The 23939-nt window shown below is 44.1% G+C and overlaps 1 protein-coding gene across 1 annotated transcript in view; it reads left to right on the plus strand.

Moving 5' to 3' along the window:
* The window catches only part of Sfmbt2 (Scm like with four mbt domains 2), a 205366-nt gene that overhangs the window by 27277 nt on the left and 154150 nt on the right, over window positions 1-23939 (plus strand). The window contains exons 2-4 of the mRNA XM_077802706.1: window positions 3828-3979; window positions 11936-12030; window positions 14225-14465. Coding sequence (XP_077658832.1) covers window positions 3880-3979; window positions 11936-12030; window positions 14225-14465 — 436 coding nt within the window. The 5' untranslated portion in view covers window positions 3828-3879. The remainder of the gene's footprint in view (window positions 1-3827; window positions 3980-11935; window positions 12031-14224; window positions 14466-23939) is intronic.

Consider the following 23939-nt stretch of genomic DNA (forward strand, 5'->3'; position numbering starts at 1 on the left):
AGTAAATGGATTTACAAAAAAGGAGAGTAAATAGAAATTTCTGTGAAGTGGTTTGTCATTCTCATATTTAATATGTTTCCTCCGGAATTACCTATTTCCATGGTTCCATTAGCTGCTGAGAGCTGGCTGTGGAAAGTGAAGTCATTTATTCCCGCGACGGTGGCTGCATGCTGGGAAGAGACTGTGTTGTCTGTGAGGCTTGTTTCCATCACGTTCTTTTTTTTTTTTAGGTAAGTATTATTTTTTTTTTTCGAATTTTTAATATTTATTTTTTAGTTCTTGGCGGACACAACATCTTTGTATGTGGTGCTGAGGATCGAACCTGGGTCGCACGCATGCCAGGCGAGCGCGCTACCGCTTGAGCCACATCCCCAGCCCTCCCTCACGTTCTGTTGATGACACTGTCCAGATGCTTCTTGCATGTGTTTTCTTCTCCCTGTCTGAATCCTGGCCTGCACTTCCTAGCTTCCTCTGATTCTTCCGGCCTTGCCCTGTCTGTCTGTCTTGCACGTGGCTGTTGGAGAAGGAGTGATTCTTCTAAGATAGATGGGATCCTCTCCCTCCCTGCAGTGACATCCTGCAGTGATTGCCCCTGCCTGCAGAAGGGCCTGCAGCTTCTGTCCTTATTTTGGAAAGCACTTTTCTCATCTGGGCTCAACCACTTCTCTGTTCTCACCCTGTAGTTTTTGTTCGAGCATCACTTCCTGAGGTCCTGCCTGACAGCCATGTGCATGATCCGTGTCCTTCGGTTGGTCCCCTTTCCTGCCTTATATTTTCCTATAGTTCTTCCACCTTCCAACAGATCATATAATTTACTAATTTTTAAGAACATTTATTGGCGTTTTCTTTCAATTAGGATGAGACATCCACCAGGGCAGGGTTTTTGTTTTATTGTGTGTGTTTGGTTCTGTGTGTCTTCTTGTGCCTAAAATGGTGCCTGTCATTGATAGGGGAGCAGCAAGTATTTGGAGGGAATGGCACGAATGCTGCTTGCCCACACAGTCCTGTGGATGTTTTAGGAGGACCTGCTACACTGTTTGCCCTATGTTTAGAATCTTCTACTCTCTGAGTCTCTTAAGCCTAGGCTCCTACTTGACTTTTTCTTTTCCTCATATCATTAGTTGCTCTGAGCATTTTCCTCTCTGATTTTCTGTTCTACTTCAGTATATCCCCCCTTCCCTCTGCCCACTCCGAGTGACTTGGGTTTTCTTCTTGGACCTGGGAACTAACAGCCTACTGCTATCATGTCCGTCCTGGTAGCCAGGTGGTGTCAGCATCTATAAGATGCTTTATTAAAGGCACACATGTTGTTTATTACCAGCACTTGCTTGTCCGGAGGTAATTATTAATTAATTAATTAATTTTGTGGTGCTGGGGATGGAACCCAGGACATTGCACATGCCAGGCAAGTGCTCTGCCTCTGAGTTGCATCCCCAGCCCATGGGCAGTTCTTGGCTGGTGACAGCTTATGTGGAGGACAAGTGCTTTGTAGATTTCATCCGTGACTGCTCCCTAATTGTCAGTGGCAATAGGGATAAACTGGTAGGAACTGCCACCCACTGTGAAATCCAGGCAGGACATAAGAGCTTGTGAGTACCCCTGGCAGCCCTTGTTCCCCTAGTGGTCTGCCGTGTGCAGACATATGGAAGGAGATCTCTGGAAGCATCTGAAACAAGGTGTAGCACATGGGCTCCTCCATGATGGTTTAAGCACTGGCATTTGGTGTTAGGTAATGTTTGCCCTCTGTACCTGCTTCTCAGGTGGGTTCAATTTTTTTTGGGGGGGGCATTTGAACCCAGAGATGCTTTACCATTGAGCCACATCCCCAGCCCTTTTTTTAAAAAAAAGTTCATTTTGAGACATGGTCTTTCTGAGATGCTTAGGGCCTTGCTAAGTTGCTGAGACTGGCTTTGAAATTTGCAATCCTCCTGTGTCAGTCTCCCCAGCCACTGGGATTATAGACATGTGCTACTGTGTCCAGCTCAGATGGGTTCATTTTTGTGGAAGAGGGGGTCGCTGTCTATAGATGCGTGTGTCCCTGTCGTGATGAGTCTTGAAGGAAAGCTCCTGGGACAGTGCGCTGTTCTCTCCACCTTTGTGTGGGTCATGTTAGGAAGCCAATATCCAGAGGGTGAAGTGAGCCAGTCTCAAGAATTAATGACTTGTTTTCCAGTGTCCTCTCTTTTAAATGATCTCAGAACCCATCCATATTCAATATTCAGTAGGTTCCTGTATTTAGTGATGTTTCTATGTAAGCTTTCAGAAATTGAGCTTGTCTGTAGATTCGTGGGAGTTAACTTTAGTTTTTGATTTACTAATTTACTAAGCAGCAAACCCAGTTTCCATTTGGGTTCAAGTCTTTTCTGTGTAGACTATAGTTTTTGGCCCTATTTTAGTACAAGCTCCCAGAGAGCTGAGACAAAGACTGTCCCAGCTTGCTTTCTCCCACATGGTGCCACCGTGGTATCAGTGGGTCCTAGGCATGGTGTTTACCTATTGCAGATGGTTTTGAAGCAAGCCAAAGGAGTCATTTTGCACCTGAGGCTCTGCTTTTAACCCATACTCTCACAGTTCCTGGACAGCCCTAATTTAAGTTGGGTACATATTATTGATGCCGACTTCATCTCAGAGTGATAAAATATGGCCAGCCCCCATGCACAGAGGGTGTGGTTGTTCACAGGTGCCCTATGTCTTTGATTGACCTTCCGTTGGAGTGATTATGAACTTACCTCTGTAGAATGAAGATGCTTGGACTGGTGTAGTAGGTTATATGCAGCGGGTGGATAGTTAAACATGCAAGCAACTAAATCCGAGGGTTGGGTTCCTAGTATTCTAGTCTCTTCCTGGCAGCAATTTTCACCTTTTTCCTTGCCATGCCACCAAATGATGAACCCTCTTATGAACCTTTGATTTTGATACATCCTCAAAATATTTTCTAGGAAAGTAAACTAAATAGCACCAAAGACGTGTGTGTGTGTGTGTGTGTGTGTGTGTGTGCCTTAAGAAGGGTGTGGCGTTCTTAAAGATGCCTTATACTATGTTCTTTTTTTTTTTTTCATCTGTTCTTGCCTTTTTTCTGATTTAAAATTTTATCTACAGGAGAAATGATAGAGAACATTGAAAAATAAAAGCCATAAAATCCCACGTGGTTGTGTCTAACCACCAGTCAGGCTGGGATGCTCCTTGGTAGGGACAGCTCCTGGAGTCTCCTAGGCTGCATCATAAATGAGCTAGACTGTAGGATTCTGTGGGAACTGGCTATGACTTTCTCTGTTTTTCTGCCAGTCATATCAGAATGCAAGTGAGGAATGGCAGTGCCATTACAGGGAACCACTTGTCCCCATTTCTGATTGGCAGAAAGCACACTGTTTGCAAATGTTGGTACCAGAACTGGTTTTGGTGGCCGAGCACTTATGACACATGAGTGAAGACACTGTGTTGTGGGACCCACACATGGGATGCTGCGGTGAGGGGCATCTCCTGCTTCACAGTATTAAGAGGGCAGTGGAGAGTCACCATGGTGGACTGGGGATTGAAATGTGGGTTCTGTTTGTTGGTGAAAATGTGTCCCTATTAGTATGACCTCTAGAAAACTGATGGCTTTGCTGTGCTCTGGCCTTTGTTGTTGGCTTGGTAGGGATGTACTCATGAGTCTGCATTCCTGGTGTTTTCTGTTATCAAGATGACATTGCATCCTAGTGTTGCAAGTTGGTTCCAACTCTGATGGGATTATAAGACTTTTGGAAAGCTTAGAAACAAGTCAATGTAATTAATGTAATTAAAGTGCTCTGATTTTTTTTTGTTTGTTTGTTTTTGGTTGCTCTTAGATAATTCTCACTGCAGAATGAACTAAGGGAAGAGGACACTTACTCACCAGGAATGGAGAGCAATTTGCCAGTTTCCAGCATGCAGGACCCTTCATCTTCCCCCCCGGAAAAGCACGTTGGCTCAGCTAATGGCAGCGGAGATCTTGATTCAGGTAAGACTTTGCTTGTTCCATCCTTCTGGCTTTTGGTTTCTTGACCAATATCTTCCCCAAATGTTCTGGAAACAATGGGGGCAGCATTTCTAGAGCCCACAATTCTGCCTGTTCCTGGGGTTTGCCTTCCTGTTCCTAAGGATGCAGCAGCTTTGAAGTTAAACTTGGGGTGAAGGTGAATTCAACTGTGCTAGGCAGAACGGGCTGGCAGGAGGGGGGCGATGCCCCCTTCTTAATCTCAGTGGTTTCAGCCACTAGTGTTCCTAAATCATGACGCCGTCTTTGGCAGACATCCTGGTGCAGTGTTCCACCCAGTCCTTGTGCGCAGGGTGGCAGTACACCCAGGGTTGGCCACAATGGAGGCATGTGGAGCGTGTGCGTCTTGAGCCAGCAGTTCATTGCTCTAGCTCAGAAGGGACAGATACCACTTTTACTCAGAACCCTTCGACTAGAAGTTAGTCCCATGTTTGTGCCCCAGGAAGGCAGGCTGGGAAATAGAATTCCGTTCCCGAGCCACAGAGGGACAGGAGAACCCGATCTGCCCAGACACAGGGCTCTCTGAAGGTTGAGCGCATCCCTGAGGCTGCAGTGTGTGATGGGAAAGAAATTCCCAGCATATGCTTTTTCTGTGGCAGTGTTACCTTCTTTAAGAAATCTGATAAAAGGCAAAAAACTAACACCCCCAAACAGCCTCTGATTGGATTTTAATATTTAACTAGTGGATTTAGAAATGTGTCTGTTTCTAAGTACTTACACACTAAAGGGCTTATTTGAAAAGGATACTTTATTTATACATAGCAGCAAATTAACCATGGACAGCTCAGCCCTGTGATTCATAAACACCTGCCGTGGTGAATTCACATAAATAATGTTGCTCATCAACTCAGTGGGAGATTTGACCATTTGCCTAAAGAAGTTTGTCTTCACAGTTTGATTGGACAAGTCAATGACAAAATGACAGATTGCTTGGTGTCATTGAATTTATTAAATTAAGTTTCTCAAATTGTATCTTTACCTGGAAAAAAACCTGGAGGCCCCTGAAATAAGGGGGATGCCTTGGCAGGATGAAAGATACTAGTGTCTGTTTCCAAGTCAGCTCCGTTGCCCTCTTTATTTAATATGTGAGTAAGAAAACTTCTACAGGTAAAGTTGAATCATTGTTCCCAATGTAAATGTGAGGTTTTCTTCTCAGAGGGCAGGCCCCACAGTTCATCCTAATTATTCTACTTTTGTTGAAATATACTTGTGCCTTTTTTCGGGGTGGCAGTACCAGGGATTGAACTCAGGGGCACTCAATCACCGAGACACATCCCCACTCATATTTTGTATTTTATTTAGAGACAGAGCCTGGATGAGTTGCTTAGCGCCTTTCTAAATTGCTGAAGCTGGCTTTGAACTTGCGATCCTCCTGCCTCCTGAGCCACTGGGATATACAGGCGTTGCCACTGTGCCTAGCCATTTGTGCCTTTTAAAAGTCTCACATTTTCCGAGTGAGGTTATTTTCCATTCTTGGAATTCCTGAGCTTTCGCTGGTTTTTCGTAGTATATCATCTGCACACATCACATGTGTTGCTGAACCATTGACAGTGGTGTGCTTTCAAAACAGTTTAAAAGCCAACTATGTATTGGCTTTTCATTTTCATGCAACTTCAATATCTCTCTGTACTCTCTCTTGCCTGAGCAGATTCTGAACCTCATCAATGATAATCTGCTGTCAGAAAATTGTTTGTACTGACATTTCCTCGAGGATGGTTCCAACTATGGAAAGTCTAGAGCGAGGATGGAATCATTGGCCAGGGGGTTCCAGGCCGGAGGCCTGTCATATATACTTACTTCCCAATTTGTTGCTTGCTCTTGTGTGGTGGATGACCTAAAACATACAAGATGCTCATATGTTTAATAAAAACAGCATTTCTAAATAATTGTAAATGATCATTACATATTTCAGACATTGACCACATACTCCCGTTGCCCCTCAGTGTGGCTAATCTGTCACTTGCTTTTGGAGTTTCTGTGTGCACTTTCTTGTATGGTCATGGTAAGGAGAACTTTTAAATGGTGCTACAAATTTAAAACCAGGGTCTGAAACTTTGTAGAGTGCAGAGGCTGAATTCATTCTAGAAATTCAAATCTAGTTTTGAGCATTTAAATCATGAACAACAGAGTCAAGTATAAGTCTTCAAGTTATTTATTTAATGTTTTTGTGGCACTGAGGATTGAACCTGGGGCCTCGCATATGCTAGGCAATCAAGCTTTCTGTCAGTGAGCTATACCTTCAGCCCCATGTGTTTTTATTATTATTATTTTTTTGCCAACCTGTTCATACATAAAATATTGTCAATTCTAGAATCAGTTGTGGGGATATTTGATTCTGGGGCCCACTGGGGATAGTCTTAGTGCTTAGGGTCTATCCCTGAGAAGAATTTTCAGATGAGATTTGTGGGCTAGCTGTTCCAAGAGAAGGGAAGGACAGAGTTCTTCCATGGGTTCCACATGGACTTGGAATGAGGAGCGATCCCTTGTGAGCTTGCCTTCAGACCATAAGGCAGACACTCAACATTTTGTGTGTGTGTTAGTTCACTTATTCCTTTGACATGCAGTGGAGTGGCTGCATTGACTGTCCACAGTTCCCAGATGAGGAAACTGGTCCAGGTGAAGCCTCAGGTGGTGGTTGGAAGCAGGATTTCATCTCAGGCATCCTCAGGCATCCTCAGGCTGTGGAGTTGGTGTTCTGAAGTGCTAGTGGGATAGGCTTGTGCTTTCTGTGCAGAGATAAGTCAGGAATCCGCTCCCCACTCCCATGGGACAAGGCATAGCCCACATTCTTCCTGGTTCTTTTTTCCACTCCTCCTGTGACCTCTCCCTGTGTTGTATGACACAGGGCTTCATCTTCCTAGCAAGTGACTGCACTTAAGTGACTGCAACCTTCTCTGAGGAAAGTGTGGGGTCAAAGAATGAAAAGACCTAACTTGGTTATTCAGCAGGTTTTTTTTTTTTTCTGTTGCTCAATTCCCCACAGTCTGCACCCAGCTGTCATTGAACTGACATTTTTTAAACAAACAAAAAATGAATTTTGACTTTTTTTCCTAAGGAAAATTCAAATCCTGGTTGGGATCAGTAACGGATACTCAAGTCCTGCAAATGCAATAGGCACAATATAAAATTGCTTCTCCTCCCAGGGACATGGATTATGTCTCTGGAATAAGCACAGGTAGATGAAATATCCCAGGAACTGCAGGCATTCCCAGCAGATAGGATGGACAGCTTCCTCCTGGGTGTAGGAGGAGCAAAGTGCACCGGAAACCTGATCGTGGGAACTCTAGGTGACTTTGGTGGCTGCTCTAGCAGCAAGCAGAACAATATGCAGACATAGTGATAAATACATTCCCTGGCATATTTTTGTAGGCCTGGTAAGTGTAATTTCCTGGTGGAGTCTGTGGATGAAGTGGGCTGCATATTTAGACTTGGCAAGCCTCAGAGCAGAAGGATGGGCACTGGAGGGCTTGCCTCCGTCTTGTTTTCTCCTTGGTGCTGGGAATATACTAACTGCAGAGCCACAGGCTCTTGTGTTTGGGAAGAAAAGAAGTCAGCATTCCCAGAGAAAGCCAGGACTGCCATGCTGAGGTCCAGGTCTGTGACCTGGCAGTATTGTTCCCTGTCTCCTAAAGAGTTGCTCTTTTGAAGAGTTTCTGCTTTCCCCAGGGAAGAGGATTTTTGCTTTCTTCCCTCCTAGATAAACTGTGGCCATCTGAGATAGCCACAAGGACCTTTGCATTCTGATGACTGTCCCTCCTGGGGTGCAGGGGGCCTTGGTTCCTACAGTTGCTCACAGCTGCACTACTTTGTATACCTTATGTAGTATGAAATGAACTGGCTGTTGTGTTTGAATTAAAAGAGATTTAGGGGCTGGGGATGTGGCTCAAGTGGTAGCACCCTCGCCTGGCATGCGTGCGGCCCGGGTTCGATCCTCAGCACCACATACAAACAAAGATGTTGTGTCCGCTGAAAACTAAAAAATAAATATTAAAAATTCTCTCTCTCTCTCTCTCTCTCTCTCTCTCTCTCTCTCTCTGTCTCTCTCTTTTAAAAAAAAAAAGAGATTTAATGTCTTCTTCCTGTCTCTCTCCACATTAAAACACACACACACACACACCCCACCCAAGAATGTCCTCAGTAAGGTTCTGTTCATTCTGAAGGTGCCAGCTCTCAGTTTCTTCATTGGGTGGTGGTTACAGGCTTCAGTACTCAGCCTTGTGAAGTCAGCCTCATTTCAGAGTGTAAAATTGTTCAAACCCAAGATTTTACCACCTAAGAAAAAGACGTGTGGGCTATTTGCATTTTGCATCCCAAGGTCACTTGTTCTCCTGTTTTTAATGTGGCTTTTTATGTTCATTATGGAATATTCTGGTCCCACAAATAGTTTTCTGTTTTCTAGAACTCTGGATCACCACTAATGAATGTGCCTGCTTTTTCTCTTTAATTGTGAAATTTTCTTAGTGGCTTTTCATAGACGGTTTTCATGACATCATGGGAAGTGCCTCCCTGCTGGTTCATTTATGGTGGAGGGAGATTGTCAGAGTTCCCTTGATAAAATGTTTATGGGTTTAAGAGGTTTATGGATCAGCTGTAAATATTTGCTCTGGGTTTATGAGACCTCTCCTCATAAACACAGTGTGTGTTTATCTATTGCTCATTGAAATGTCTTTGGAGAATCAGCTGCTTGGGGAGCCCTGGCCTCAGGGTTATGTGGGACAGTTTTTTAAAGGCCCTATTATGACTAACCCTAAATTTTGTATGTGGCTTTTATTATTCAAACAGCATGGTTAAGGTTACCAGTGCTGGGTGTAAGGTTTTTATTTTTAAAGTCCCATTCTAGGTCTGACTTTCAGGGTATTTGACAAAGTGTTTTCCCTAGGGCAGCAGAGTGGCCGTGCCTCCCTGGCTGCTGGGGAGACACAGTGGACTGTCTAACCTCCTGGGCAGCTTGACTGAATGAACCAGCAAGCACCAAGGAGCACACAGCTGGCTACCTGAGGAGGGACTGGAAATGGAGTTTGCAATAAATTAAAATTTGGTGGTAAAATAAATTTTTGGTAAAATACGAAGAAGCATAGACTAGAAAGGTATGAAGGCTAAAACACTGCGACAAATGGTCTCAAAGGTGAAGGGAGAAACCAGCCTTGGCACCCCCTGATCTGAAGTGGTGAAATCACCCACTCTTGGCCTGAGACCCTGTTGAGGTTCACCAGGCCTCTTTCGGATTCCAGGGTAGGCGGTGGCCAGGACCTGCAGCTCCACTGCCCTGTGAGTGTTCCTGATGTGAAGGACCTGGCCCGCCCAGCAGGAGAGCCCCTTCCCTTTTCCACAGCTGTTGTATTCAGGACCTGCAATGCCAGACTCTCCCCTGGCTTCTCCTGCAGTGGCTGCTGCCTCCTGCTTACTGCATCGGGTCATCTGGTTGTGGAATGTTTTAATGCTCCCCAACATGGTGACGGGTTGGCCTTGGAGGGTCCCACAGATCAGAGAAATGGGTAGAGGTGGTGGTGGAGGCTTCTGAGGCCTAGTGCAGGCAGAAGAATGAGGGGAAGGCCTCTTAACCCAGTAAGTCCTGTGGTTTCAGATGTGGCACATCTGTAACAGCTTCACTTGGCAACAGATCTGCCACTTATGGTGCCTTTCAAAAATAAATGTTATGTTTTTAGAATTCTGTTCTTTGGAGAAAATAGGTGAGTGATGAAAACATTTGAATATATATGTGTGTATATATGTGTGTGTATATATATATATATATATATATATATATGTATGTATATATATATATCCTATGTACATATAGGATATACAAGCTCTAGGGTATTTTTTTTCAACGTATTCTAATGCATCTGTGCAAATTTCATTGCATTATTTATGGAATTGAAAACTTGGCACTTAACAATTATTAAGAGTTCCAGCTTCCTAATCAGGAGGCCTGCATTGGACTCTGCCTCTGCTCCCCCTGTGATTGGGTGATTCCCTAACCTTTCTGAGCTTCTGTTAGCTCTTCTGTAAGTAGCCATCTGTCAGGTTCTTGGCAGGATTATGAGCTCATGCTACACTGGGCACCTACCTAGTGTGGACACCCAAGCCCACTGTGGCTCATAGGATGTTCCCATAGTGTGTTGTGATCATAGCTCACAGGGGCTGCAGGAAGGCAGGGTGTGACTGAGGTCAGACAAGTAGTGTGGGAAGAAGTTCTGGACTCTTGTCTCCAGCAGGTTTGCAGTCCTCAGATACTGCACGAGGACATTTTGGCAAATCCCATAGTGCTGAGTTGATATCTGATTAGTGCCTTGGAAACTGCTTTCCAAGATTGAGTAATTGATGCCTAGTACTGTTTGGGGAGAAGGTAGTGTGGACAGAGTTTTCAGGTGCCACTCTGAGGTGTTTTCCAGAATAAAACTGTGCTCTCTTTGGGTGGCCACTTGTTAGATATAGTACTATTATGCTAATCAGCATGTTGAAAGCAGTATTTACCCTTGCCAGTGAAACTGGCTTTTGTTTATAAAAGATAGAAGGATTGAACATCAGCATCGCTTGAATATTGTTGTGGAAGAGAATCTATACATTTGAAGTTCTTGTTTGCATATTTGGGCAGCTCTTATTATTGTATGTTCTTTCCTTATGATAGCCTTGCAAATAGATTCAAATAATGTATACAGTTTCTGAGCTCTTTGGGGTGACATTTATGCCGTCTACTTCTTATAGTGCAATACTCGGTGCTTTTCAATTATACAAATGATGTCTTACATGCTGCCTCAAATGTTTCGGGAATTGCTTGATTTCCGTTAGCACCTGACCTTGTACATCTGTGCAAATTAAAAGTAGTTTTGATTTTAGCAGGACATGGTGGCACATGCCTGTAATCCCAGTGACTCCGGAAGTTTTAGGCAGGAGGATTGCAAGTTTGAGGCTAGCCTCAGCAACTTAGCAATACTCGGTCCTAAAATATAAAATGAAAAGGGCTGGGGTTCAATCTCCAGTACAAAAAAAAAAAAAAGTTATGATTTTAAGACCTGTGTTGTGCATTTGACTGTAGTTTTCCTTTTTTTTTTTTTTTTGTGATTGGAGAAACTGGTGTGAGTGGCCCTTAGAGCTCTCTCCCAGCTGGAGACATGTCCATAACTGGGTATCAGGAGTGTCTGGCAGCTGCTGTATTTCTGTTGCTGGCTTGTCAGGTGGCTCATAGTCACGGACCTCCATTTTTTTTTCCTTCTCAAATGTCACTGGAGTCACTATTTCTTTTCTTTTCTTCTGGTACTGGGAATTGAACCCAGGGGCTCCTCTACCGCTGAGCCACATCCTCAGCCCTTTTTATTTTTTTATTTTGAGATACTGTCTTGCTAAGTTGCTTAGAGCCTTGTTGGATTGCTGAGGCTGGCTTTGAACTTGTAATCCTCTTGCCTCAACCTCCCGAGTTGCTAGGAGGCATGTGCCACCCTGCCCTGCTGGAGTCCCCGTTTCTAACATCCCTTATGGCACTAACAGTCAAGGAGAGTTGCATCTCCAGGATGCAGCCATGGGGCAGATAGGGTTGGTGTCAGTATCATTGGTATACTCAGTGATTGAATGTTCCCTTCCTCCGTTCTCCAGCCTTCCCAAAGCCTGGGGTGTCTATCATGGTTAATTTCAAACAAATACAGTACCTTGTAGCAAATCAGCCTTAGACAGGCCTCATTCATTTGCTGAGAACACCAAGGTTACTCTTGGCTTTGGGGGTGGGGTCAAAGCAGGATCTGGCCAGTTTTCTTCCTTGGTCACCTTCTCCACAGTCAACATACTGGAGCTCTGCAAAGAATTCAGCAGTGTCCTCCTAAACCACTGAATGAGTTTATCTCTTGGTTTTCTGGTCCCAGTCAAAGGCCAGTGCCTCCCATCCTCTACCCTCGTATTGATGCTCCTTTTTTTTTCCTCCCACAGAAGAAGGTTCAAGCTTGGACGAAATCGGCTTTAACTGGGGAGAATATCTGGAAGAGACAGGTGCTCGGGCGGCTCCTCACACATCCTTCAAGCATGTAAGTGAAGCAGCTGTTTCCTGTGACCTGGCCGGGGTGGGGGGGGTGGGGGCTGTGCAGGGCAAAGGCCAAGTACTGAACTGATCCAAAGAAGAAGGAAAAGAGGAAATTCAGGCATGGTTTCTTAGGAAGAAAGAGATGAGGAAGTTCCAAACCAGGCGAGTAGGTTGCACTCATAATGTCTCCATTATGGTGTGTATTATTGAACTGATATTTTGATTTTGAAAGGACACATGCATATAATAGCCATCTGTGGGCAGATGAATCAAAAGAGAGGACTAACCATAAATATTCTGAAAGCATTTAAATCTAATCCGAAGATCATTCTCATTAACAGTATTTCTTTGAATAGTGCACATAGCCTGTTCATCAGAGGACAAGTCCCAGGAAATTAAAAAAAAAAAAAAATTGAGTTTCTATCAGAATTTTGCTTAGGTGTGAAATACTGATTCAATATCATTAGCAAGGAAAAGATGAGATTTCTAAGACCCAACCAAGCTCTTAGGCAAGACTCTTGTCTTAGTAAATGAAAATTTAACTCTGAGAAATCTGTTTTCCCCTGGGCTCAGGATAGAGATTCACCTGACATTCAGAAGCAGGTTGGGGCACTTTTTAACTTTCTTTTTGGCTCCTGACAGAATGAGAAAGCCAGAACTTTGATTCTTTATTTTAACAAAACATTTAATTCTTTTTGGAGGTGAAGAGTTTTTTTGAAAAGGAACTTTGAGACCTTCCTGGATTTGTGTGCCCTTATAAAGGGACAATGCATTCCCGTTTCTCTTTTTGGGCTTGTCGTATTGTAGTTGATTATGATGGTGACCATTTACTGAAATCCAACAGCTGAATATTTTTGTTTTCTTTTTCCTTTTTTCTTGGTACAAGATTGAACCCAGGAGTGCTTGAACACTGAGCCACATCCCTAGACGTTTTTATGTTTTATTTTGAGACACGGTCTCACTGAGTTGCTAAGGGCCTTGCTAAGTTTTTGAGGCTGTCTTTGAACACCTGCTCCTCCTGTCTCATTCTCCCAAGTTACTGGGATTACAGGTGTGCGCTAACACATCTGGCCCAAGAGCTAAATATTAAAAGATAACAAGACCAGAGCTTTCCTGGCATAGAGTGGATAATGTCCTGCAAAAGCCATGGTAACACGTGTACCTTGAGGTGCTGGGGTGCTTTGGCAGTTTCCTTAAGGCAGTGGGGTCAGAGATGCTGGTTGGCAGGGTTCCCTTCCTTCCTGTACCAGGAGGGCCTGCCTCAATTCCTCTCTGGGAGTCACCCCCATCCTTGATTCATTAGTTCTCCCCTTCCTTGCAGTCACAGTGGAGTGTCCTGGCAGCAGTGAGGGCCTCTGTCCAGGCTTTCCCCAGACCTGCGCGCCAGGTTTAAGGGAAAAGTAGCATCGGACCCACGGAGGAGAAATTTTTGATTGTATCATCTCCTCTAAGTGCCTGTTGCTTAAAGCAGCACATGTGTCAGCTTTGGAATATTGATACCTCCAAGCCTGGAAAACTCTTTTTGGAGGAAGGAGGAGAAAGGCTGGTATTTCAGTGCAGCATAACCCTTTATTTAAAAAAAAAAAAAAGGAGACAAAAGTAAGTGTATTCTCTAGGCTGGGGCAGTTCGTCAGAATCCACTGGCTCACAGAACTGTTGAATATTGGAAAAGTGTGTAGCCCACATCTGGGTGTGGACCATGTGTAGAACATAAGAACAGATTTGGGACCCTTCATTTGAACAATTTGAAAAAAAAGAATACCTCATTCTCCTTTCTTGTATTAATGACATGTTGAACAATAATGTGCTGGACATAGGAGAAATTAAATATTTCTGAAATTACTTTTGTAAAAATTTTTTATTTTAATTTTTTTATTTATTTAATTGTTTTATTTATTTATATGTGGTGCTGAGAATCAACCCAATGCCTCACACATGCTAGCCAAGCACTCTGCCACTGAGCCACAAGCCCAGCCCTGAAATTAGTTTTGTTTTATCATTTCTTTCCTCCAACGTGGCACCTAGAAGATTTAGCATTACATTTGTAGTTTGCATTATGTTTCTTTTAGACAAATACATTCCTGTTTTACAGCAACAGAAATACTGTGTTCAAGTGCTCTGTTTTCTGGCAGTTCTTGTCATGTTTTGGAAATGAGTATCTAGCATTAACAATGGTTTTCCTGTTTCTGCTCCTTAAGGTTGAAATCAGCATTCAGAGCAACTTCCAGCCGGGAATGAAATTGGAGGTGGCTAATAAGAGCAATCCAGACACCTACTGGGTGGCCACAATCATCACCACCTGTGGGCAGCTGCTGCTTCTGCGCTACTGCGGTTATGGGGAGGACCGCAGGGCTGACTTCTGGTGCGATGTGGTCATAGCAGATCTGCACCCCGTAGGGTGGTGCACCCAGAACAACAAGGTGTTGATGCCCCCAGATGGTGAGCCCACATATGGACGGCTTTGTCTTACACGGGATTGTCCTTCATGATGCCGAAGTCACTGTGAGGCACAGAAAACTTGGTAGAAAATCCTGAATGAACTTAGTGTAAAAGTCTACTAGCTTTTAAAAAATTGCTTCTTGGGTTTCATGGGGCGGGGGTGGACCACTGGGGTGAGGGTAAGTGGTGTGTTTTCACTTGTGAGGACTGGTCCTGACCCTTGAGCCAACTGTGGCCTTTAGAAGGTGAAAACATTGGAGCTTAATTCTCAAATTGCTTTTGGAGGGAGGAGAAAGCTGAAAGGATGTTTTCTCGTTAGTGACTGGTTACTGATTGGCATTCCTTCTGCTTCAGAGAGTCCACAGGTTGAACACAACTGTAGGCCTCTTACATACTCTTCTCTGAGTTTTAAATGGGTTTGGTTGTGAGGGAGGCCTGAGGGTGTGAAGCATTTGGAGAAGTGGCATCCTCCAAGGGCTAGGACAGAGGTCACTTGTTCCCTGCTGGGAAGTTCTGCCCCCAGGGGACACATGCAAGATCCAGAAACAGTTTTGCTGGGGGATCTGGCAGGAGGGAGGGAGGTGCTGCTGACATCTAGTAGGGAATGCTGCTAACCCTCCTACAAGGCCCAGGATGCCCCTCAACCAAGCAGGGTCAGCTCCTTCCTGCTGTGGTGCAGAGGTTGAGAGACCCTGCTGGGAAGCCTGGGCTGTGTGCCCCAGAGACCTTGGAACTCACCTGGTTGGGTAGGTGTGAAAACCGAGTGCAGCCATGGACCTGACCTTTAGTGCACCCCTCTCTGCGTTGCATTATAGACTCCTGGCAGACCCTTGTGCCAAAGTCTTTCGAAGTCCCCTCTGCAGTATGTGTCATGTTCTCCTGGTACCTGCTACTTGCTTTTCTTTTGAGGTGACACATATGGTTTAGAAGTAACCATGATATCAGCAGTGGCCTCAGCTCTTAGAGCAATTTGAACTTTTTTTTTTTCTTAAGGTTATGATACATTGTTACCCCCCACTGCCTGGGGTTAACAGTCAGTTTTTTGTTTTTGATATTTGTACCACCTTTGTTTTGCATAATCATTAGCCTGCTAAGGAGGGAGTGGTAAAAATGGCCGGAATTTTTAAGAGTTGCATCTAAAAGACATTTGTGACAATTGTCAAGGTTCAATCCATCACCTGACCTTGCTGATGTCTGGAGCCTTTGTTGTCTCTGAAGAAAAGAGAAAGGGCCTTCCTCCTGTCCTTGCCTTGGATTTTTGCCTCTGCTCTCCCCTGTGCCTGGAACTTATTTTCTCCTTCTTCCTCCTTCTCTGCAGCTATCAGCTCGTCCCTCTCTTCTCCTGACCCTGAGGTTGGACCCTACCTGTACTCCCGTGGTTGTGGGGAGCCCTTAGTGTTGATCACTTTGCAACCACACTTTTTTTGGGTACAATTTTGAAATACAATCCACATATCATAAAATCCAGTCAGAGTGATTTTTAGTGTCTTTACAAGGTTGTGCAACCATTGTTATTATCTGCTTCCAGAACATTCTTGCTCCCTCACAGTCACTCCTCGTCCCCTCTCCCCATAACCCTTCATCTGCTTTCAGTTTCTGTGGACTTTCCCTGTGCTGACATTTTACATATGTGGAGCTGTGTCACAGTAGTTCTTTTGGTTGGTTTCCTCAAGGTCCACCCTTGTTGTAGCATATCAGGGTTTCCGTTCTACTTAAGCCTGAATAGCAGTCCATTGTGGATCTACCACATTGTGTTTCTCCCTTCATCAGCTGGTAGATGTTTAGATCCAGTTGTCCTTCCAGTGTGTGGTTCTTTGTCCAGGCCATCATACGGCCCTGGACAGTAAGCCCCATGGTGTGAGCACCTGTGTGGCCCTGTGAGGAGTTCTCAGTGACAGCTGAGTGAGCAATGCAGTGATCCCCTGAAGAAAGTGGAGATGCTGCTTCTGTAGGTGTCACCGTCACTGCTCGGGCAGGGAGTGCACGGACTGCCTAATCCTGCTTCCTTGCATTTTGAGTTTGTACTGCCCAGTCTTTCATCCCTCTCAAGGGGCACCTTTCACAGGAGCCCTGGAGAATGGTTGTTGGTCTCGCTTTGAACTCCCATTCATTCCATCTCTGCACCCATACATCCTGGGGTAAGGAGGCACTTAGCCCCAGACCCAGCCTAAGTTGGTCATAAATGCCATTTTTAGATCTGGCTTTGAAGTAAAACTGCCATTGAGGTGAGATGATTACAATGTTGCATTTGCTTCTTTACTTTTCCAATGATTTCTCATCTGTTGTAGAATAAATGTTTCAATGAATGAATTGTACCGATGGATATTGGGATAGTACTTCTTCTAGTTAGAGAATTAGAGACCGTCCTCTCTTCTAGCTCTGCACATAGATGCCAGGTAGCTGTGCCCTACACACTCAGGAGGGACAGACAGATATGGGTATATCCTGGGCACTTGGGTACTCTGGGGGGAGAGAAGCTCAGAGGAAGACCATGGAGAAGAGGCCTGAGAGGCAGGCTGGACCCCTGGCCACGGCCCTGCCATATCCCATCCTCGTTGCTGATCTCATTTGTGATGCGCTTTTAAAGTTTGACACTTGGGAAGGACCTAAGATGGTTGTATTGTATAACAGTTGCTCTGCTGACTATTGTGGAAGTTCAGTGGTACTGAATGTTAAGAGCTCATGGGCTCATTCAGCAAAATCCATGTTGTTGCTTGAGAGAAGACACAGTTTATTCATCAATTCTTCTCTTTCTTGGAAGAAAAATGTGGTGGCAGCCACAGCGCAGAAGCATCACCAGATTTGTATCCTACAGGTTCTGCTATTAGTCAAGATGCGGATGCCTGTAAAATTACAAGTTCAAAATGAAAAAAAAAAAATGGAAAACCTCAGGAAAAAGGGAAACCATTAATGTGACCAAACTGTTCAAACAATAACAACTTATGCTAACTAGAGGATTCCTTTCAGCGCTGTTTCTGAAAGAACTTAAAAAAAATTTAGTAGATAATCAATGAGACTTGGAAATCTTTAGTACAGAGAACAAAGTCAGGAAATAGCAGGTTCATGGGGCAAGAGGTTTTATTGATTGCTGTAGGACAGGATAATTATTGCTTTGTAACCAGAGGCAGCAGTTGTTCCAGAGGGAATAGGAGAATCTATTTTTTGAACAGGGATTTTTGTTTGTGTGGTTTTTCTTAGAGAGCTAATATAGTGGTAGATTCTGCTGCTGTACCTAGTTGGTCTCTGTGTGGATAAACCTGAAAGGCATCCCAGAATACGAAGAGTTACAGCAATCTCTGATCTATTGCTTCTCCTTGGGAGGGCTCCATGGTGATAGAGAAGGTTCACTACAGATCCCAGGAATCAAAGTGGCCTAAAGGAAGGGGCACTGTGGTTGGAACAGAGATGTGAATTCTTGCTCTGCATTCACTTAGCTCTGTGGGTGAATCCTCCACACCCAGAGTTCTTACCTTTTTAAATTTTTAAAATTGAGGTGGGGTCTCACCGTGTTGCCTGCCTGACCTCTCTTAGCTTGCCCTCATCTTTGAAATGAGGGGTTGTAGTATATAATCTCTGTAGAGCTTTCCAGTATGAAATTCCTTGGTTTATGATCCTTGTGAGGGAAGGGAGGAAGGGAGGAAGGGGTGGGTGCTGGTGTTCCTATTTTATGCTTGAAGAATGGAGTTCGTTTTTCATTGAGGATCCATGCACATCTTTCCAGACCACCAGAAATAAAGTTTCTTGGGTGTTCCTTTGGGGGATGATGAAGTTTTATTGACCGAGGATTGGGAGCTTTTAACTAGGATAAAAGTTATCCCGAATGCCAGGGTAGAATTTCCCTCAGTAGAGACTTGGACCCCCTTTTGGAACCCAGAGGATACTACATGCAAGAAGGGAGGGGACACCTTTCCTGCCCAACTGAGATTGTGGACTCCAGACCCTCAGGACCGGTTGGGATGTCCACCATGGCCTTCTGTCTTCTGCAGTCACTGTGTTGAGAGTGATTTTTATTATTTTAGGTGTTAACTTTACAGGGCACATAGAACCCTTTACAGTTCTATATTTTCTTGCCTCACTATTTTAGATTAATTTCATGATTGAATTAATGTGAGTTGTCATTATTATGTTAAACGTTATGAGGAAGGAAAAATAGCACAGCAGTGGGGCCGGTGTATGTCATTGCGATGTGATTCCCATCAGCAAGTCAGGGAACTCCATTAACAAGGACATATTCAGAGCGACTGGGTTCAGTGGCCAATCTGCTGTTCAGAGAGCAGTGTTCCTGCCTGGGGGCTAATCGGCACTAATCTTTCATATTAAAAGTATTAAGGAACATTTTACATTAAAGCATCACTAAGTGCAGTGGGGGATTATGGCTCTTATTAGTGGAACAAAATGTAGAACGTTTTGACTTAGTAAATCAATAAGGCTTGATTTATTCATAAGCACATGCAAAGCTTGCAAAGGGCAACTGCCAAATAATTATTGTTTATGGTGATAATGCAAGGAAATCATTTAATCCAGTGACTGTTTCATTGTTATTTATCGAGAAGTAGCAACATTACCCCTTAATGTCAGGGGTTGGGGAGCTTTGAAGTTCTAGCTGGCGCCTCCTGAGTCCCTGAAACGATGTTCCTAGACGAGAGTGCAGGTAAATCTGTGTGATGATGCATATCCAAATAAAACCCCTCGGCTTATAAATGGAGAAGTATTTATGTGCGCTTTCTACTGTTGCAGTAAAAGTATTGGAATTACAGTGCCTTAGGAATCATGCCACTAATTTTTATTTTCGCCATTATTAAAATTTCTGTAATTTGCATTGCAAACTCTGCAGTCTTGCCAGAATGACTCTATTTACCATTCAAAGTTGAATCACAATTACTGGAGTTAGTTAATATATAACTTATTTGAATAAAGGAATGTTTATTCATGAAGTGTGAGGAGAACGTGTGAAGATTGGCCTTATGTTATGTGGGTAGATTCTGCCAACTTCTGCAGCCTGGTCCAGGGGCTGTTTTTGGGAGTTGCTGTTTTTACCATAGTTGACTGTAAAGGGAGAGATACTGGCAGGTGGTACCTGAGACCATAAAGTCCCCAGACAACAGGACTTAGCAGTCTGCAACCATTATTTACCTGTGGACTCTGAGAAGTAGAATTTGTGATTTATGAGACTATTGATTTATAGAATTTATATTTTATTATTTAAATGGCACTTTAGTAATACTAATGAGACTTAAACCATCACATTGTTGTCTTTGGAGGTCTTAGGTTATAATTCTCTTAGAATTATATAAAAGAAGAAAATTTAATGTATATATTAAAAATTCGGAGAGCAGATTTAATCCTAACTGACCACTTAGGGAAGAATAGAGAGACTCCTTCAGTATTAGATAATTTGATGTAGAGAAAAAAAATCAAAAACATTGGTATAAGAAAGGGTAGAGTGTTTCTGACAAGTATGACAGTTGGTAACCCAAAGTCATGTATTTTATTTTATTTATTTATGTTGAGAGAGAGAGAGAGAGAGAGAGAGAGAGAGAGAGAAAAAAAGAGAATTTTATTTATTTTTTAGTTTTTCAGCGGGCACAACATCTTTGTATGTGGTGCTGAGGATCGAACCCGGGCCGCACGCATGCCAGGCGAGCGCGCTACCGCTTGAGCCACATCCCCAGCCCAAAGTCATGTATTTTAAAAAGTTATTGCCCCTTTGTCAGAAAGCCATTCTTAAAAAACGGTGGTGTGTACAAGAAGGAAAACACAATAATTCCCTCTCTGTAGGCATTTAATGGATCTTTTGAAACAATTCACATGTCTTTGAATCCTCTTTGATCTGGTGGAGAGGCCATGTGGACATTCACTGGTGTAGGCCAGCTGGACCTGGTCATGTGGGTGAGCATGTATGTGTATATGTTTGTGTGTTTTGATCTAAGCACATGCTCTGAAATAATTTCAGTATCTTCTGTTTTCAAATGAGTTATTTAAAAATTTGGATTATTTGCATCTCTGGAAAACAAGAGAAGGTGTAGACATTGGATCTGAATTGCACACGGTGTTGCTTCCTGGAGCAGCCACTTCATTTGATGGCCATCTATTTGTTCTCCATTTTTTTTTTTTAAAATCTGTTTGGGCTCTGCACTGAGTGTCAGACATGGAGCCAAGAGAATTAGGGTTGCCCTTGTGGAGCTCGGAGCTTGTGACCTTAGGGCTCCATCCAGCCCTGAATTCAGAGGCCTGTTCTACTATGAACACTCTTGTCCCCAAGGTCTCTATTGGCTCAAAAATATTCTGAACGTAAGAACTCAAACACATGCAGTGAATGAGATTTATGACAAGGCTCTGAAATAAATAGGCCCTGTGAACAGAAGCTGAAGAAGTTGTGTCTTAGGCTGTGGAAGGAAAAAGAAAACACACACACACACACACACACACATACCCACACACACACTCACACACACACAGAGGCACATTTGGTGGTACTCATATAAAATCAGAGACCTCTGGTGAATAATCTTTTGTTAAAAAATGAATGCAGTTTGCTTTCTGTCTCTGGTGCAGGTGCCATATCTTTGGATTCAACCAACCAAAGATGGAAAATATTTTTTAAAAAGTTGCATATGTTCGGAACGTGAACAGACTTCTGTTTCTTTGTCATTATCCCCTACTCAATATAGTATGACCACTGTTGACAGCATCACAGGCAATCTCAAAATGATTTAAAGTGCTGTGATCTGGAGGTGATTTCAAACACAGCCATGCCATTTTACATAAGGACTTGAGCATCTAGGGATTTTGGCATCTGCAGAGGGTCCTGGGTTGCATCCCTTTGTGTGCATGTGAGGACTGTAGTCTTTTCTCCTGTAAGTCCCTGGTTGGTGTTTATTTATTTATTTATTTTGACATTTCTGTACTCCACACACTCCTGTTATCATTGTGTTGCACAGTGAATAAACAGATCATGAATTTTGCTACGTTTGTGCCATAGTTCCCCAATTAAAACACTTCTCTGGAAAATAACTTTTATCGTGTGCCTACTGTACTTCATTTACTGCTCTCCTCAGAACAACCTTGTAAGGTGGCTGGGTCTTTTTTATTTTATATTCGGAAAAAAAATGTGGCTGTTGCCAGGATAGACCACCTGCAGTAGATTTTAAACTGAGGCCGATTTCTCCTAGTCCTGAAATCAGTGTTTGGAGAACAGGAGTGTATGTGTGTGGGGGGAGGGACAGTCAGTATTTGTTTATTGATTAAATTCTGTCAGTAAGATTTTAGATAGAGTGGGCAGACTTGCTCTATTAGGAACATGTCACAGAGACAAGTTGTAGAATTGGCTTCTTGTGAGTTTTAAGAATAGGGTAGAAAGCCGCTTGCCCAGAATGTTTTCCATTTTGTCTTTTTTGGCGGCAAATAAACGGAAGAGCTGTGGTCTGGAACTTCTTTGCCGAATGGTAATCATGAAATTATGTAAAGTTATGTAAATTGTATCAGATGCTATTTGGGTTTTCCTGTGCTGCATGAAAACTGTAAGCACAAAGCAGTGACTAGAAGATTTTCCTTTTTAGTGCTAGTCATAAATGAATTTATTTTCTCCTGCTTCTCAAACCAGCAACATATGTAATTTAAATCAAGCATGTGTTTGATTTTGTGTGGACTAGAAGGGTGAGTTTGTTCTGGATGTGTTCTTGGCCTCTTGACTACACCTTTTCCTTGTTGTTAACTCTCGTTTTCTCAATTGTGAGGTCACACCCAGCCTCTCCATCCCATGAGCATCCCTCATTCCCTGTTGAAGAGTCCCGGCCCAACCTGCTGAGATGACAGTGGCCTCATGTTCATCATGAAGGGCACAGCTGCCATCTGGTCCCAGTTCCTGCTCTGGGTGGACCCTTGACTATCCTGAGTGATCCTTGTGTACAGCCTGCAAGGGAAGTCTCATGTCACTTTTGGATAAACAAATCCTGGTGGGCACTACTGTTCAGCCTCTGGGTCACATGGCTGTTCTATCCCTGACTCTGCCTCGTTGTCCTCCTTTGTTCTCTCACTCTGAGCCTAGAGTTCCCAGCTCAGTTTCTCCACTCTCTGTCATGCTGCTCACCTTCCTCTAGTCTGATGGACTCCTGAGCTGCTCCCAGTACCATTCCTTCTCTGACCTTCTGAACACAATTCTGACTCTCCAGTACTTCTTAATAAGTCTGCCATTATGACTTGGTGTCTCAGGTCCATGCTTCCACTCTAGGACCATGTCTCCATTCCAGGTCCATGCCTTCACTCTAGGACCATGTCTTCATCCCAGTTCCATGTCCCCACTCTAGGACCATGTCTTCATCCCAGTACCATGCTTCTTGTTTAGGACCATGTCTCCATCCCAGGTCCATGTCCCTACTCTAGGATCATGACTTCATCCCAGGTCCGTGCCCCCCACTCTAGGACTATGTTTCCATCCCAGATCCACGCTTCCACTCTAGGACCATGTCTCCATCCCAGATCCATGCTTCCACTCTAGGACCATGTCTCCATCCCAGATCCATGCTTCCACTCTAGGACCATGCCTCCATCCCAGGACCATGCTTCCACTCTAGGACCATGCCTCCATCCCAGGACCATGCTTCCACTCTAGGACCATGCCTCCATCCCAGGACCATGCCCCCACTCTAGGACCATGCCTCCATCCCAGGACCATGCCCCCACTCTAGGACCATGCCTCCATCCCAGGACCATGCTTCCAGTTTAGGACCATGCCTCCATCCCAGGTCCATGTCCCTACTCTAGGACCATGCCTCCATCCCAGGTCCATGTCCCTACTCTAGGACCATGCCTCCATCCCAGGTCCATGCCTCCATCTCAGGTGTATACCTTCAGTCTAGGACCATGCCTCCATCCCAGGTCCACCAGGTTCATATTTCCATACCAGGCCCATGCCCCCACTCTAGACCATGTCTCCATTCCAGGATCATGCCCCGACTCTATGACCATACCTCTATCCCAGGTCCATACCCCCCTTTCTAGGAGCATGCCTCCATCCCAGGTCCATGCCTCTATCCCAGGTCCATGCCTGTATCCCAGGTCCATGCCCCCACTCTAGGAGAAGGCCTCCAGTTTAGCACCATGCCTCCACTCCAGGTCATATCTTCACTCCAGGTCATGCTTCCATCCTAGGTTTATGCCCCCCACTGTAGAACCATGCCTCCATCCCAGGTCCATGTTTTCATCCCAGGTCCACGCCTTCATTCCCAGGCCATGCCTCCCTTCCAGGGCATGGCTCCACTCTAGGGCCATGCTGAGTTTCATTCTGGGCTATATCTAGGGCCCATTCCTTAAGCTTGAGCCCTCAGTTTTGCTGGTCCTCAGGGAGAGTCTACTTTTTACATCAGCTCTAAGGGAATGATTGGTTTGCACACAGGTGATTCCTGAGTCTAGATCACTTTTAAGTTTGTTAAGTTTCACTAACATGGTGTGATTCAGGGGTGAGTTCAATATTGT

The sequence above is a fragment of the Urocitellus parryii genome, chromosome 9 (assembly GCF_045843805.1).
Source record: "Urocitellus parryii isolate mUroPar1 chromosome 9, mUroPar1.hap1, whole genome shotgun sequence".
Lineage (NCBI taxonomy): Eukaryota > Metazoa > Chordata > Mammalia > Rodentia > Sciuridae > Urocitellus > Urocitellus parryii.